The 17,371-nt window shown below is 38.3% G+C and overlaps 1 protein-coding gene across 1 annotated transcript in view; it reads left to right on the top strand.

Annotated features, from left to right (window-relative positions):
* Positions 1–17,371, top strand: part of POGLUT2 (protein O-glucosyltransferase 2) — a 115,173-nt gene that overhangs the window by 77,476 nt on the left and 20,326 nt on the right. Inside the window, exon 8 of the mRNA XM_053707796.1 lies at positions 4,871–4,960. Coding sequence (XP_053563771.1) covers positions 4,871–4,960 — 90 coding nt within the window. The remainder of the gene's footprint in view (positions 1–4,870; positions 4,961–17,371) is intronic.

Genomic DNA, 17,371 nt, shown 5'->3' with positions numbered 1-17,371 from the left:
ACATGACTGGGGTTGCTGCTTCTGTAATTAAATCTGGGATTATGTTAACAAATGCACCTCATGATATCCTTAAAGATCAAGTAAACGTAACTAAAAAAAAAGGCTCTATTAAACCAAAAACTTTATTAAAAATCTATCACATACTGTGAAGATGTACTTATTAAACGTATGAAATGTATTAGAAGCATTTGTTTAAACTGAGCAGTGATTTGAGGTTGCCTTTATGGTTAGTGCAGATTCTACCAGTACTGCATATGACACCAAAAGATAATGACTTTTTGTTGTGCACAAGATGGTGCTTTATCAAGACCCACCATGACACACCACTTTAAGTATGTCATTTGCTTGATTTGTTTCCTTGGTTCATGTTTAGCCACTTCTTGTCCTCAAGGGTTTTTTTGTTTCCACTAAGACAAAAACAGACATTTATATTTTAACAAAAAAGCTGCCCCACACTTATTAGATAATTAAGCATGAGTATGTATACCACGTTTAGTACATTTGTGTAGTATTATTATTATTATCATTTATTTGTACAGCGCCACAAAATTCCGTAGCGCTGGGTGTAGTTAAATTCATTAGTAGTAACTCACTTCTGTAGTATTTTTAAATACAAATGTGATTTTGATCAACATTTTTTTTTTAAATAAATCTTTTTTATTGAGGTTTTGCATAGCGATAAACAGACAGAAATAAATACCATATTTCACATATAACATAATACAACAGTAAGTAAATGGCAAAATATACATAATTTCAGGTAAATAATATGGTATCTGAAACCTCAGTTTTATATTTAATAGTCAATAAATAAAAACACCTCTGCAATGCTCAACAGGCCACTCATGGACCCATGGGAGCCAGATGGCTTGTTTGAGGTGCTCTAATGCAACACACAGTCTCTTTTGGACCTTGAAATAAACATAACAAGATAAACTATTGACGTTAATGAGTCTTGGAATGACTGTGAAATAGAAAAATATATGTTAATCAGTGAGGACCAACCCACCATAGAGAACAAATGCTGTTTTCAGAGTCTAAAGGAGTGACATTTTAAGTATCTATATAAATTTAGTACGTGCCCTACAAAAGTCTGACTTAGAAATATATTAGGCTTTTCTACAGTTATAACTGAACTCAATAAAACACACATGCCATAAATCAAGCCACTGTCCGCAGAGATATGTAGTCTTAGGGGAGCGGATAATATAAGCCCAGTAAGGCATATCTTGTTAAAAATTGACACATATAGGCTTCCCAGTCACCTAATAGTGAAAAGTAGTAGATAATGTAATTGTGGCTATAGGTCTGTGATAAAAAACTACCGCTGGATGGAAAATTCTGAGTTCCCAAATTTTCTTATTGGATTATTAGATAGAAAATACCATAATAATTTAGTCCATTATATATTGGAGACATATTGTGTTGTAAGCCTATCATGAGGTGTGAGGCAACATAGTGAATTGAGTAGGGTGGAAGATCAAAATTTTACAGGAGGCAAAGCTTCTCTACCATCTTTAAAGCTAGGGTACATTATACAGAGGATCTAGATTTTTCTATACTAGAGGGTGTTCATTAACTCTCTGATAAATTAAATGAATGTCAATTTACAAACTATGCTGGAAATAGGAGTACACTTGGGATATGATATTATGCGTATATGGGGCGAAAATAAATGGAAAAATATGGCCATAGGTTACCTATTCAGCGCCCCATGATATGTACAAATAAATGTGAGTGGAATGTGAAAGATATTAGCAACACACCTCCCCTTGGACATACAGGTATGAGGGTATAATATCTTTAGGATAATACAGAGCAACTAAGCCCATATAAAAAAAACAACAACAAAAAACGTTGAATAGAGTAAATGAGCTTCAGAGTCTCAAACATACTGGGAAATAGAAAAGTAAAAATGGTGACTACATTATACTGATAGCATATAACCTAACCAGGGGGATTCGTCTATCTTATGGGGCACTGTTATTAGGTGCTTGCAGCTATAGGTTATAGACAGTGAGATTAAAACATAAAAACGGAACGTCTACAAACATTTAGGAAATAGACCTAATCATATGCACTTCCCAGATTTGGACATCCGTCATTAAAAATAACAACATCCTGCACATAACCAGAACCTGGAAATACTGGCATAAATAATCATGGGTTAAATCTCGCTAACATTAGGGCAGGGTGTATATCTAACAGCGGAAGCAATTATGGTTATACTTCTCTGAAAAATTGCAAGTGTCCGAGTCTAAACAAAGTGATAACTCCCAATGCTGGAAGCCATAAGTATACCAGTTTATTCAATCTCTTAGCCGACACCAGTTCTTTTGGAAGGGCTGACTTGCATGTCTCGGGACCTTCCAAGCAAAGTGCCGATTCAACGGCCAAGCTAAATGCGATCCCTAGTAGCGCCTGGCTCCAGCAAGTAAAGCAGAGCAGTGAAACTCCCACCGTTGAAGTAGGTAATGCAGAGAGGCAGACCGCAGCGACTGAAGGGGCAGCATTTCTGATAGACATCCTCTCCGCTGTGCAGGGCTCCGTAGGGGGTGATGTCCCGTTCGGCTGTTGATCCCCATGATGTCCCACATGCATTCAGGGCAGCGTCTCCCATGTAAGCTCCTTCACCCTTGCGTATGGATCTGTCCTCACGGAATAGAGGGCCAGTCGCGCCCTCAGGGTCATTGCACAGCATGCGAGTACTGACAAAAGAGACCGGTAGGTCAGGTTCCAGGTGATCTTCTGCCATTTTTTGCCCAAGACATATAGGTAGATGCACTCCTAGTATAGATGAGATGGCGTCTCCCTCTACTTCCGCTCTGAAAGTATTACACTGTGTCACCATAGTCTTAGCTAGACATGAGAAGCTTTCAAACTTAGCCGCCATCTCTAGCTCAAACACCGCTAAGCATTTTTGCATTGTTGAGAGGATTTCCTCTTGGGTTACAGCCATAGTAGCTTGAGACTGCACACTTAAGGCACAGCTAGTTGTGGGGGCAGGCTGAGGCTTCTATTGTAGGGGAAGGCCTCACAATGAAAAGTCCGGTACTGAGGGCATGTAAGCCCGGTCGCTATCCAAAACCCTATATCTGGAATGCGGACCTCTTCAGGCAAGCCTCTTGACTATTTTAGCCAAGGTATTGCTAAAAATGTAAAGTTAAGTTGAGAAACAATAGAGAGAACTTGAAGAGCTGAAGCTCAGTGCGACCTGCAAGATGGCCACCGCCCGGATGCCTCCCTGATCAAATTTTTTTTTACCGATGTGCTATCTTTAGCATAGGGTGACCAGATCGAAGTAAGAAATGTATAAATGACACTTTGATGACTCACAACGTACTGAAAATAAATAAGGATGCATTATTAGCCAAGGTTTTGGTTGTAGCATTCCAAACCATTTATTTTAAATTAAATAATGAATGAAAATAATAGCTGCCACCATTATAGCTGTCATTTATTAACACCTTCACATACAACATTGCTGAAAACAGTATATTGAAAACAATATATATCAGGCACAATCAACTGTAATTCCTTCCAGTGGTAACTGTTGATTTGGTAAGACAGAAGTCTGCAACTATTTATAACCCTCTTTATTTTATATTTTGAAAGGTTTGTGTTCATTCTCTCACACACCCAAACACATTTGGTAATATAAACATAATTTTTTTACAACAGAACACAGATGTCACAATAAAGTACATTAGTATTTATTAACCATAAACTCGGGACTAATAGTGGGGTCTTGCCACTCGGGGCAAGACCCGCACTATTATAGGCACACAATCCATTAACGACCAGCAATGTACAGGGTACATCACGGTCATTAAGGGGTTAATGTTTAACTGCTCTTGGATGTTCAGTTGCTCTCTCTCAGCAGATAAACTTTGTAGATGGACATAAAAATAATATCAGCACGAGCATTGCCCATATAGGATAATAAATTAAATAAGCAGTCATGATAAGAAAACGGGACATCCCTTCAAAAAGTTCTGGGGACAAAGGGACAGTGTGTTAAAAAACGGGACAATCCTAATAAAAACTGGACATCTAATCACCCTTCTTTAGCACAACTGTGTATTGCCACCACCAGTGACTTCATGTATCATGAACACTTCCAGAAGAATTTATCTACTATGTGAAGATTCAAGACTATACAAACCACCAGGAAGAAGTTGTATATTGTTGTAAATATGTCTTGTTTTTTAATTACATTCTTCTTCTTCAAGGAAAAAAAGGATACTGTAATACAATTTGATATGTTTAACAATAGCATGTTGTAAGACATGAATATATCTTCATCACTAAACTCTCTTCATGGTGTTTTCTATATTATGATAATACTTTCTTCTGTATCTTTGGAATCAGTTGGCCCTCTACAAATAAATGATTATTATAATAATAATATCTTTGATTTCTTCCAAAATTCCTTCCACACAAGTAGAACTAAGCCTATGCTATCATAATAAAATATAAGCAAATTATTTCCATATTTTTCATTGAAATTATCTAGTTTAATAATAGATATACTATGTATGTGAATAGTCCAATAACAGTATTACAACCAAAACATACACAGCACTTTAAACTTTTAAACAGAGAACACTTACAACCAAAAAATCAAGTTCTTATTTAAAAACAAGAAAGAAAAAAAAAAAATACCCCACCCCCGCTTTATTTTACTAAGAGCAGTGCATTATAGAGAATAATATGAATAAAAAGTATACTTATGTTTGTAACATTATCATGTAGATCTACAATTCTTAAGGGGACCTTAAGGGGATTCTGATGTTTTTGCTGTTTAATAATTTATTAATTGTTATGGCACTTATTTTGGTTGATACATTTTATGTTTCTTATTCCATAGGCCAGAAAAATTGCAGAAGCAGGAAATGAGTTTGCAAGGAATAACCTTATGGGGGATCACATATATTGCTACTATTTTAAGCTCTTTCAAGTAAGTATGATGCAATAGTATTTTACTAGAAAGAAAAAATTTATAATTTTGAAATTGCTAACATTTATTAGTTTGAAGGCTATCCGACTTATCTGTGCAGGATAACACTCATCATTGTATATTAATGAACAACTGACTATATAGATTCTTTGCATTGCCTTTTATAATATAAGTAACAGAGCTGTGAAATCACACAGATACTGGAATTAACTGGCCCACACTCTGATTGTTAATTGACATCAGTGATATTTCTCAGATCGTCTGTTTCCTTCTTCCATTGTCTATAGAAGCCTTTATCACATTCTGAGAAATACAGTATAATTAACTCCCCAAACCATGCTAGCAAGGTTGTGGACTCAAATCGCATCACTTAGTCATAAATCTCAAATTTGATGACTTGCAACTCAAGTTGACATAATCAAAGAAGACTTGACTCAACTTTGACAACAATGACTCGTGATTTCACTTGGACTAGAGCCCTCTGACATGGAATGACTTTATACCTTCTAAAACCAAAGATAAGGGTTGTGATCACTCTAGGCTGGTCCTTGGAGTTCAACAAAAAAAAAAACAAATATATATATATATATATATATATATATATAGTTTTCACTAATGAGAATGTGGCTGTCCCTCAGAGACTCTGTATGTGGACTGTAATTGACATGGCATGAGCACCAGGAGTGTTGTGTTGCAAGGAGCGTGCCATCTATATGAAAAGTGTGTGTGTATGTATGTATGTATATATGTATATATATATATATATATATATATGATGTGTGTATATATCTATATATATATATATATATATATATATATAGATATATACAGTTTATATACATATATATATATATATATATATATATATATTGACTCTCTATCAAAGTCTAAAAAGTATGGTATTACAGCATTTTTAAATGACTCACTTCATGTGTTTGTCTGCATCTATATTTCTTCTCTCACTTGTAAAATGTGGTGAAGTATGGTAGCAGTTAGTTATTTCTTCTACATCTGTTTCCTCTCTCACATGTTTTTCTTAATCGATTTCCTCAAGGAACCAAATAATTGTTCAAAGGTTTAGATATAACAACACTCACTGACACACATTCACTCTCACACACACATGCATGTGTGTAGCAGTTGTGTTATTTTTTAATAAAATTATTTTGTCTTTATTACTCTGTTACCAATAAATTAATGTTTCTTCACTGCTTTTCACATTTTCAAGCACATACCTAGACCGAGAAACTGAACTTAGATAGATGGGTGCCCTTCGTAAAAATATTCTATACCTAATCTCATATGAAATTGAACTGGGAAGTGATAAACATATTTTAAAAGCCTTCCTAATAAAAAAAATAGTATACATTTACTAACAATTAATACTCTGATACTACATTGGTAAAAGAGCACTAATTACTTAAGTCATTAGCTTAAGGTTAAAGTTGAGGACTTGCAACTTGACTTTGACTTAGCTGGGAATGCAAAGACTTGAGACTTACTTGTGACTTGCAAAACAATTACTTGGTCCGACCTCTGTAATTCTCGTGGGATATTCCTCTATCAGACCAGTAGTCTTCTTATCTCGGCGTCAAGCTGAAATGATAGGAAATATCCCAGAGCAGAGAAAGTTTGTAAAATGAAGTAAGTAGTACTTACAGTAGGCAACAGGAAGGAAATCCAGCAGAATGGCAGTTCAGGGATAAAACAATAGAAGGACCGGAAACGGGCAGGAGTCAGCAACAAAGGAAACCCAGTATAACAGTTCAGGGATAAACCAATAGAATGGTCAGGCAGGCAGAGTTCGGTAACAGTATAGCAATCCAATAGTTCAGGGGTTAAGCAGGCAGAGTGGTCAGACAGGCAGAGTTCAGCAACAGTATAACAATCCAGTACTTTAGGGGTTAAGCACTCAGAATATTCAGACAGGCAGAGTTCAGCAACGTTATGGCAATCCAGTACTTTAGGTGTTAAGCAAGCAGAGTAGTCAGACAGGCAGAGTTCAGCAGCGTTGTGGCAATCCATTACTTTAAGGGTTAAGCAAGCAGAGTAGTCAGACAGGCAGAGTTCAGTAACGTAATAACAGTCCAGCATAAACAGATAATAGCACCCAGGAGCACACACAGTAACACCTATACTTGGGCAATGATGTAAGGTGAATGGAGTACTTACATAGGCGCATATTGGCACCAAGGAGGACACACAGGTGTAATCAGGAGCAGCATCCAGAAGAGAGAGACAGCATGTGGCAATGGAGGGATGAGCAGCATGAAACCTGGAGACCAAAGAAGAAGCATGCACATCACAGGCAGGATTCCAGGAAGGATCTGCCACAGAGTAACCCTTCCAATGCACAAGGTACTGCAGTTGCCTGCGCTTGTATCTGGAGTCCAGGATCCTAGCAACCTCATACTTAGGTTCACCATGAATTAAGAGCGGAGGAGGAGGAGGTCTGAGTCAAGTATATCTGTTCCTGTTGTAGGGCTTCAGTAGTGAGATGTGGAAGACTGGGTGTATGTGCAGGGTTCTGGGCAAGGCCACTTTGTATGTAACAGGAGACAGTATTTTAAGTACCTTGTAAGGACCGATAAACCTAAGCCCTAATAACTGGGTTGACTTAGACGCATATGTTGTGTAGAGACCCAAACACGTTCACCTACCGAATAGGCATGAACAGAAACTCTATGGTGATCAGCAAACCTCTTGTATCTAGAGACAGCTGAACATAACTGAGAGCGAATACGTTGCTAGTGAGGTTAGTAACGTGCCAGTCTGCAGCAGGAACCCCTGTGGACTGAACAGAAAGAGGAAAGACATGAGGTTGGTAACCTGCTGCAGCTTAAAAAGGAAAACATCCTTGTGAGAGGAGTGGTAGAGAGGAGAATGTGCAAGCTCAGCTAGGGGTAACAATTCAGACCAGTTGGTATGGAGAGAATTAACAAAAACTCTGAGATAGGCTTTAATATCTTGATTCACTTTCTGTCAGCCCATTAGTCTGAGGATGTTAGCCAGAAGACAAGGAAACAGTGTTTCCAATCAATTTGCAAAAGGCTTTCCAAAAACTAGAGATGAATTGTGGACCTCTGTCGGAAACAATATTCACGGGAATGCCATGTAGTTATACCACTTTTAAAAGAGATGATAATTCTTGGGCAGATGGCAGTTTCTTTAAGGGTACAAAGTGAGCCAATCTGGTAAATCGATCCACCAGAAGGAGGGAGATCCACAATGAAATCCATTGTTATGTGTGTCCACGGTTGTTTGGGAATGGACAATGGTTGAAGCAAGCCAGGAGGTAAGGATCGGGGAGTCTTATTGGCAGCACAAGTCGTGAAGGCTTTCACATAATCCTAAGCATCAGACTTCATGGTAGGCCACCATACATGTTGGGAAAGAAGCTTAAAAGTTCTTGTCAAACCTGGATGTCCTGACAATTTACTATCATGAGCCCAGGATAGCACAGGAGTACGTAGGTTCAGAGGTACAAAGAAGACATCGGGAGCCGTGGGGACTTCAGGAGGCTTTCTAGACTGGGCACGTTGCAGTTTTCGAAGAAGAGATGTGTTAAGTTGAGCAACCACACAAGAGGTGGGTATGATATGATCAATAGGAGCTTCAGAGGAATCACTAAACTGAGGAACCTGACGAGAAAGGGCATCAGCCTTTTTATTTTTGGTCCCAGAAAGATAAGAGACCACAAAGTTAAAACGGGAAAAGAATAAGGCCCACCAGGCCTGAGCAGTCTCTAGGTACATCAGATTCTTGTGGTCAGTGAGAATCTGAATGGGATTGGCAGTACCTTCTAGCCAATGACGCCATTCAGTCAGGGCCATCTTAATGGCTAAAAGTTCACGATTACCCACATCGGAATTCCTCTCTGCAGGAGTAAAGTGTTTAGAGAAAAAGGCTAGAGGGTGTAACTTGGAGGTTGAAGGATCCCTTTGAGTTAAGACTGCTCCAGCTCTAATCTCAGAGGCATCAACCTCTAAAGTGAACTGCAGGTCAGGATCAGGATGGTGGAGTACAGGAGCAGAACAAAAGGCCTTTTTCAGAAGAGAAAGGCATTCATGGCTTCAGGAGGCCAATTTTTGCAGTCTTTGTTCCGTTTAGTCAACTCAGTGAGTGGAGAAACTATCTGGGAAAAGTTCTTTATAAACTTGCAGTAATAATTTGAGAACCCCTAGAATCTCTGTAGTTTCTTTAATGAAGTTGGTTGAGGCCATTCCAGAACTGCTCTGAGCTTAGAAGGATCCATGGCAAAACCCTCCTTTGAGATAACATAGCCAAGAAACGCCCCATGCAGGTCCAGCTTGTTGAAGTAGCAAGCATTCTGAAGTGAAACATAAAGTTCAGTGATCAGAGGAATGGGATAGTGATTCTTGATAGTAATGGTGTTTAAGGCTACATTGTCAATACAGGGTCTGAGCCCACCATTCTTCTTACTGCTGAAAAAGAAGCCAGCCCCGGCAGGAGAGGAGGAAGGGCGAATAAAACCTTTAGCTAAGTTTTCTTGAATATAGTCCTCCATGGACTTGGTTTCAGCTTTGGAGAGTGGACAAGTCCACCCTTTAGAAAGTGGAGCTCCAGGAAAGAGGTCAATTTTGCAGTTGTAAGTATGGTGGGGTGGCAGCACATCAGCTGCTTTCTTTTCAAACACATCAGAGAAATCCGCATATACTGAGGGAAGGCTTGAAAGGGTTTGTAGACTGGCTATGGGGATGCAGAGCAGAGGAGTAACCTTAGCAAGGCATGAAAGGAAGCAGGATGTACCCCAGGAGGCCAACTGGATTGTGTATACGAAGCCAAGGAAGACCAAGGATGACAGGTTGTGCTGGAGAATGAATGACATTGAACTGCAACTGTTCGGTATGAAGGAATCCCACAGTCAGGGTTAGGGGTGCTGATTCAAAATGGATCAAACCTGATCCAAGGGGAGTGCCATCCAGAGCAGTTATCTTCAGACATTGTTTTTTCTGCAAAAGAGGTAAGCCGTAATCATAAAACGGTGATCAAGAAAATTTCCAGCTGCCCCTGAATCAATAAATGCTTGAGCATGGACAGAATTCTGAAGGAAGGTCAGGGTAACAGGTACCAGGATCTGAGAGGAGTAAAGGGTGATCACGCTTAGAGGTACTCCAATATTATCCTATAAGCATTGGCTTTTCCTGGAAGAAAATCACAATTCGTAAACTGGTTTGAGTTAGAACCACAATAGAAACATAGTCTCAATCCCCTTTTTCTCTGTCTTTCGGATTCAGAGGGCTTGAGGGTGGAGAGATCCATGGGTTCCTCTACAGAGTTTACTGGAGGTGCTGAGGGGGAGAGGATAGTCTAGATACCGGACGAGTAAGAGGACGAGAGGAAAGGATTTTACGAGTTCTGTCTCTCTCAGCTTGTCTCTCCTGGAAGCGAGAATCTAGACTGATACAAAGTGTTATAAAGTCATCCAAGGAAGAAGGAACATCATGATAAGTAAGTTTGTCCTTGATGCGTTCATGCAAACCTCTCCTAAAGGCCGCTTTGAGAGCACTGCCATCCCAACTGGTCCCAAGTGCCAAGGTGCAAAACTCAATGGCATATTGTTCCACAGTTCTATTGCTCTGGCGGAGATCCAGGAGAGAGTATTCTGCAGCAGAAGCACAGCCAGAAGTCCCAAACACAGTAGATAATGCAGAAATGAAAGCATCAGCATTGTTCAGGAGTTGAGCACTCTGTTCCAAAAGGGGGGAGACCCAGGCCATGGCCTTGTCTTTCAATAAGGAAATGATAAAGGTGACTTTTGACTGATGAGACTGGAAGATGCAAAAGTGCAGCCTGCACTGGTTAAGAAAACCCCTACAATCAGTAGTACCTTCATATTTGTCAGTCAATGGTATCTGGGGCATACTTCCAGAAGCAGGGAAAGAAGTTGCAGCACTAGGAGCAGAGACCAGCGGTGTAACAACAGGAGCAGTATGCTTCTCTGCAACTAGTGAGGAGAGCTTAGCGGTTATAGAATCCACACTCTGCAATTGTATGGTATGGGTTCCCAGCATCTGTCCTTGAAGATAAACTGCTCCTGCTACCTCATTTGGGTCCATGGACCAATTATAATGTAATGCTCTTGGGATATTCCTCTATCAGACCAAACTTATCCCGGCTTCAAGCTGAAATGATAGGAAACGTTATGGCAATCCAGCACTTTAGGGTTTAAGCACACAGAGTAGTCAGACAGGCAGAGTTCAACAACATTATGGCAATCCAGTACTTTAGGGGTTAAACAAGCAGATTAGTTAGACAGGCAGAGTTCAGTATAAACAGTCCAGCATAAACAGATAATAGCATCCAGGAGCACACACAGTAACACCAATACTCGGGCAGTGATGTAAGGTGAATGGAGTAATTACATAGGCGCATATTGGCGCCAAGGAGGACACACAGGTGTAATCAGGAGCGGCATCCAGAAGAGAGACACAGCGTGTGGCGATAACATCATCGCAGCACGCCTTGAAACACCGCCTGCGTCTATGACAACAGCCATAGCAACGAGTCACCACCGCTGCATCTATGGCAACAGCCATAGCGTGTGACAACCTCTTCATTCTAGTATTTCTGTGGGTTTATTGTACATGCCACTGATTGACATCCCCTTTGTTGCTTCATCATGAAAATAACTTCATTATCTAATTTACCCTCTAACTGCTGGTAAGCTCCACCGCAATACTCGATCCTTATCTGTCAATACCACAACAGCAAATAACTATTAACTACACATCATATTTTCAGTCTTGAACGAAAGAGCTGGGTTTTGTCTCTCCCCTGTCTGTTTATATTTCTTTCATACAGGTGGTGAAAGTCCACGATCCATTACTTCTGGGAATTACTCTTCCCTACCACCAGAAGTAGGCAAAGATTCCCAAAGCCCAAGAACGCTTTAAAACACCTCCCACCTCAATGGCAACTCAGTCTTGTATTTGCATCTGCTAGAGGAGGTTGAAGAATGTAGATGTGCATTTGTTTCTTCAGTGAGAGGGGTTCTCAGACTGAGTTGAGGTCCATTTCCTCTCAGAGTACAGTGATCGCTAGAGGGATGTATCTGGAGTATTGGTAGTGGCATGTATTTCACCTAATGGGATTTAGTCACAAGCCTTTTGACGGATGTAGCAGGCACTCGTCCTTTGACTCCTTTTGTTGGTTTGTCGATGTACTCCTATTCCAGATTCTCTGCTATTATGTTTCGGCACTGGTTTATTTTGCACTCTATAAGCCTGTTAGGTTATTGTTATATACATTTATTATATATGTATATGACCTTGGGACAGTTATACATTTTTAAGGTAATTCCCCTTTATTATTAAGTATTTATAATTTTGCTTCATGTTTTTGGCCGCATACATTTTTGTACGCTTAAATGACCAGTAAACTTTTATTTGTTTATGCTCTGTTTTAATGTAATGTTTGAATAGTGCTATATTTAAGAACAGTATCCATATGATTATACTTTAATAAAATAATATATTGAAGGATTACTACTTACTTAAAATCTTCATACTATTGCAGAGTGACAAATTTAAAGGGACAGTCTAGGCCAAAATAAACTTTCATGATTCAGATAGGGCATGTAATTTTAAACAATTTTCCAATTTTTTTTTATCACCAATTTTGCTTTGTTCTCTTGGTATTATTAGTTGAAAGCTTAACCTAGGAGGTTCATATGCTAATTTCTTAGACCTTGAAGGCCACCTCTTTTCAGAATGCATTTAAGTTTTTCACCACTAGAGGGTGTTAGTTCACGTATTTCATATAGATAACACTGTGCTCGTGCACGTGAAGTTATCTGGGAGCAGGCACTGATTGGCTAAACTGCAAGTCTGTCAAAAGAACTGAAATAAAGGGGCAGTTTGCAGAGGCTTAGATACAAGATAATCACTGAGGTTAAAAGTATATTAATATAACTGCGTTGGTTATGCAAAACTGGGGAATGGGTAATAAAGTCCGGAATAAATCCAAGCAGAATAAGAAGCCCACTGAAAACAAATCATCATGAAGGGGCATCCCCCGATCTGGGATCGGATCATGTAGAGGGCAGACTATCTCTTTTTTAAGATGCCTGGTTGAAGGACGTACAGGATCCGTGGGTCCTGGAGGTGGCATCTCATGTATACAAGATAAGCTTCAAGTCTCATCTGCCAAGGGGCAAATTCCTTCTCTCGAATCTGTCTACCAGACCAGAAAAGAGGGATGCCTTTCTAGGGTGCGTTCAGGATCTATCCTCCTTAGATGTTGTTGTTCTGGTGCCTATCGAAGAAAGAGGTTTGGGGTTTTATTCAAACCTTTTTGTGGTCCCAAAGAAGGAGGGAACTTTCCGCCAAATTCTGGACCTAAAGTGCTTAAACAAATTTCTCAGTGTCCCTTCCTTCAAGATGGAGACGATGAGGTCCATCCTTCCTTTAATTCAGGAAGACCAGTTTATGACCACTATAGATCTGAAGGACGCTTAACTTCATGTTCCAATCCACAGGGAACACTTTCAGTTTCTGAGGTTTGCATTCCTTGAACAACACTTCCAGTTCATTGCCCTTCCATTTGGCCTAGCTACTGCTCCAAGAATCTTTACGAAGTTTCTGGGAGCTCTTCTAGCCGTTGCCATAATTCAGGGTATTCCAGTAGCCCCATACTTGGACAATATTCTGGTGCAAGCACCATCCTTTCGTCTTGCATAAGAATTCTCGGAGTCCCTTCTCAGTCTTCTTCGATCAGATGGATGGAAGATAAACTTGAAAAAGACCATGCCCTGGAGGTTCAAACTCATATATCTTTTTCCTCCATTACCCTATCTTTTTGGTTAAGGAGTGTCATCCGCTTAGCTTACAAGACAGTGTGACATCGTCCTCCTGAGAGGATAGCGGCTCATTCCACTAGAGCAGTGGCTTCCTCTTGGGCCTTTAAGAACGAGGGAGAAGGTAATAATAAGCGCAGGGTGGAATCACCAAACTCCTGATACACCTCGGGGTCCCTATCATAGGTATGTGAAAGTTGTGTACAATGTAATTAAACAGGAGCGCTATAGCTAAAGGTGAATAGGGAATATCTTATTAATAGTATTCTAAAATGCAAACCTATAAACGTGTCTAGACACAAGTGTTACAAAATTGGTAATAATAAAAAATCTCTGTATATCTCAGATATAATGTGAAACTAGGATAAAAAATGTGGATACAATGTGACAAATATTAATATCAACACTGACTAATATAGTGTAGGTGCAGAATTAAAATAATAATGAATGTTCAAAAATAAGTGAATAATAAGACTCTGCCTAAAATTTAATCAGAACACCAAGTGCAAACAAAAAGTAATACAATATATGATTAAAAACGGACGTCTCCGTGCAAAAAATAGGTTGCAACCACAAAAATTAAAAGCATATAAGCAATCAATGAGAAACTATCTTTCAAAGTTAGAAACGCCAGTGGTCCGGATAAACAGTTTTTATTATAAAAAGAAATCTTGGCTTACCCCCAAGCAGTTCAACGGTCGGTTCCGTAAATTGAAGTTACCGCCGTGGCGGAGTGACGTCACTTTTATAGGCGCTGTCCTCAATGCGCAATCTGATTAGCCCTCGGACGGACGGCTTGAGATTTTTTTGCTGCCGTGTTCCTTAAGATAGAGTATCCGCTCTTAAGTGCCAGAAAGCACGCAGGATACTTCTTGGATATGTGTTTTATGGAGCAGGTAGTAGAGTTGATGAGAGATCTTTAGTCTCACCTAAAAGGGAGTACAGTATAGATCAATTTATTACTTGCAATAGCAAAAACGTAATTTACATGTTACGATGCTCATGCAATTTAATCTATATAGGGCGTACCTCTAGATTTCTGAAAATTAGGATGAATGAGCATATTTACAATATTGAAAAGGGTTATGCTAATCATACAGTATCGTCTCACTTTGATAAAAAGCACAATAGAAATGTAAAGGATTTGGAATTTCTGGGCATTAGGAAATTAGAACTGAATTGGAAGGGAGGAGACACACAGAATAGATTGGGACAATTGGAAATGAAGTGGATCCATATTATGGATAGCTTGATACCCAATGGTCTTAATAAAGATTTTGAAATCCATCACTTTTTGTGAAAGTTATTTATAAGTACAGCTTCGAAGGCTATAAAATCTATATATGTCTTGTTTTATTTTTATTTATTTATTTATTTTTTTTTTTAAATTTATAATATATATATATATTTTTTTTTTTTTTAAAAAAGAAAAAAAGAGGGAAAAGAGAAAAAAAAAAAAAAAAAAAAATTTAAAATTTTTTTTTTAAGTTTTAATATTTTTTTTTTTATTATTTATTTTTTTTTATATATTTTTTTTTTTTTTTAATATATTTTTTATTTTTTTTATTTTATTTGTTTATTTATTTATTTATTTATTTTTTCTCTTTGTCCACACTCATATTGTCAGTGCTAGGTAGTTTTAGAATGTTTCACAAACTTATTTTCAATATATGGAACCCCAAATGTAAAATTAAACACATAGTTAGAAACAGTAACCTCAACATCCTATCATAACTTTTCAGCGCAAACACATACAAGTACAATATATGTTTTTAAACATGCCACATGCTAACAAATAAAATCTATTTTTGAAAACATTACGATACAACTAGGTTTATAATAAGGCTAGTAGTTTAATTATGGTCCATAGGACATATAGTCAGTAACATCACTTAAACTAAAAAAGATATAACTAATACCTTCACAATAAGGGGTAAAAAAAAAAAAAAAAAAAAAAAAAAAACAACAAATACCTACATATACCATCAGTATAGACACCAATTGCAGGCACAATGTGATTATGTTTTTTGAAGTTTTGCATATATGTATAATGCTATAACATTATAATGCATAATTTACCAATTCTGGTTATCCATCTTAACATCTATGCATATATCAACAAAATGTATAAAACTGAAAGAAGCTGAAAAACATACTAGTTGTTTAATGACAAATTACCTAAATGCCAACTTCCAAAATGGAGGATGGAACTACAAACCTGGCAGAAACTCATCAATGGATTGTTTAAAAGGACTCTTGGACATGCGCACAAACATTCCTTGACAAAGCATACCTGCGAAACGTACGTCGGAACTGAACTGTTCTATATTGAGTTTTATCACGTCTCTACACTAGCCAGGACACCTGGGGGCTTAGCGCTACTGTCTTGCTACTAAAGAGGTTTTGGTTTCGGCGGTCACACTCCTGCTGATCCATTTACCTCTTTGCAAGTTTGGCTATTTGAAGCATTTATTACAGCATATCTGCTTTTGTACCCTTACATTGTGGTGTTATCAAGGCTTATGTGACGCTTTTATATATTTTAAAATAAATTTGTATCCAAGTTTTGCCTAGTGTACTGTTTTCCCATCAGTATAAAGTGGGAGTGCGCATATCCTTGAGCTTAGTGGAAAGCTCCAACAAATGTGAGTAGTCATTTGTTACAAAACAACTACTTCCTCAAAGTGCCATTACAGATTCACACTATGTTGCAATTTTCTGTTTCCTTTTTTATGGGATCTCACTGAGGAATGCTAACAAGCTGAAAAACTCATCCAGAGGACACAGACATATCCTTTATTCAGAACTTTATTTGGTTTTCCTTTTATGATTTTTGTTATCACATTTATTTCTCATTCCACTAGAGCAGTGGCTTCCTCTTGGGCCTTTAAGAACGAGGGAGAAGGTAATAATAAGCGCAGGGTGGAATCACCAAACTCCTGATACACCTCGGGGTCCCTATCATAGGTATGGGAAAGTTGTGTACAATGTAATTAAACAGGAGCGCTATAGCTAAAGGTGAATAGGGAATATCTTATTAATAGTATTCTAAAATGCAAACCTATAAACGTGTCTAGACACAAGTGTTACAAAATTGGTAATAATAAAAAATCTCTGTATATCTCAGATATAATGTGAAACTAGGATAAAAAATGTGGATACAATGTGACAAATATTAATATCAACACTGACTAATATAGTGTAGGTGCAGAATTAAAATAATAATGAATGTTCAAAAATAAGTGAATAATAAGACTCTGCCTAAAATTTAATCAGAACACCAAGTGCAAACAAAAAGTAATACAATATATGATTAAAAACGGACGTCTCCGTACAAAAAATAGGTTGCAACCACAAAAATTAAAAGCATATAAGCAATCAATGAGAAACTATCTTTCAAAGTTAGAAACGCCAGTGGTCCGGATAAACAGTTCTTATTATAAAAAGAAATCTTGGCTTACCCCCAAGCAGTTCAACGGTCGGTTCCGTAAATTGAAGTTACCGCCGTGGCGGAGTGACGTCACTTTTATAGGCGCTGTCCTCAATGCGCAATCTGATTAGCCCTCGGACGGACGGCTTGAGATTTTTTTGCT

Source organism: Bombina bombina, chromosome 3, assembly GCF_027579735.1.
Source record: "Bombina bombina isolate aBomBom1 chromosome 3, aBomBom1.pri, whole genome shotgun sequence".
Classification (NCBI taxonomy): domain Eukaryota; kingdom Metazoa; phylum Chordata; class Amphibia; order Anura; family Bombinatoridae; genus Bombina; species Bombina bombina.
This window is presented reverse-complemented; position numbering and strand designations above follow the sequence as displayed.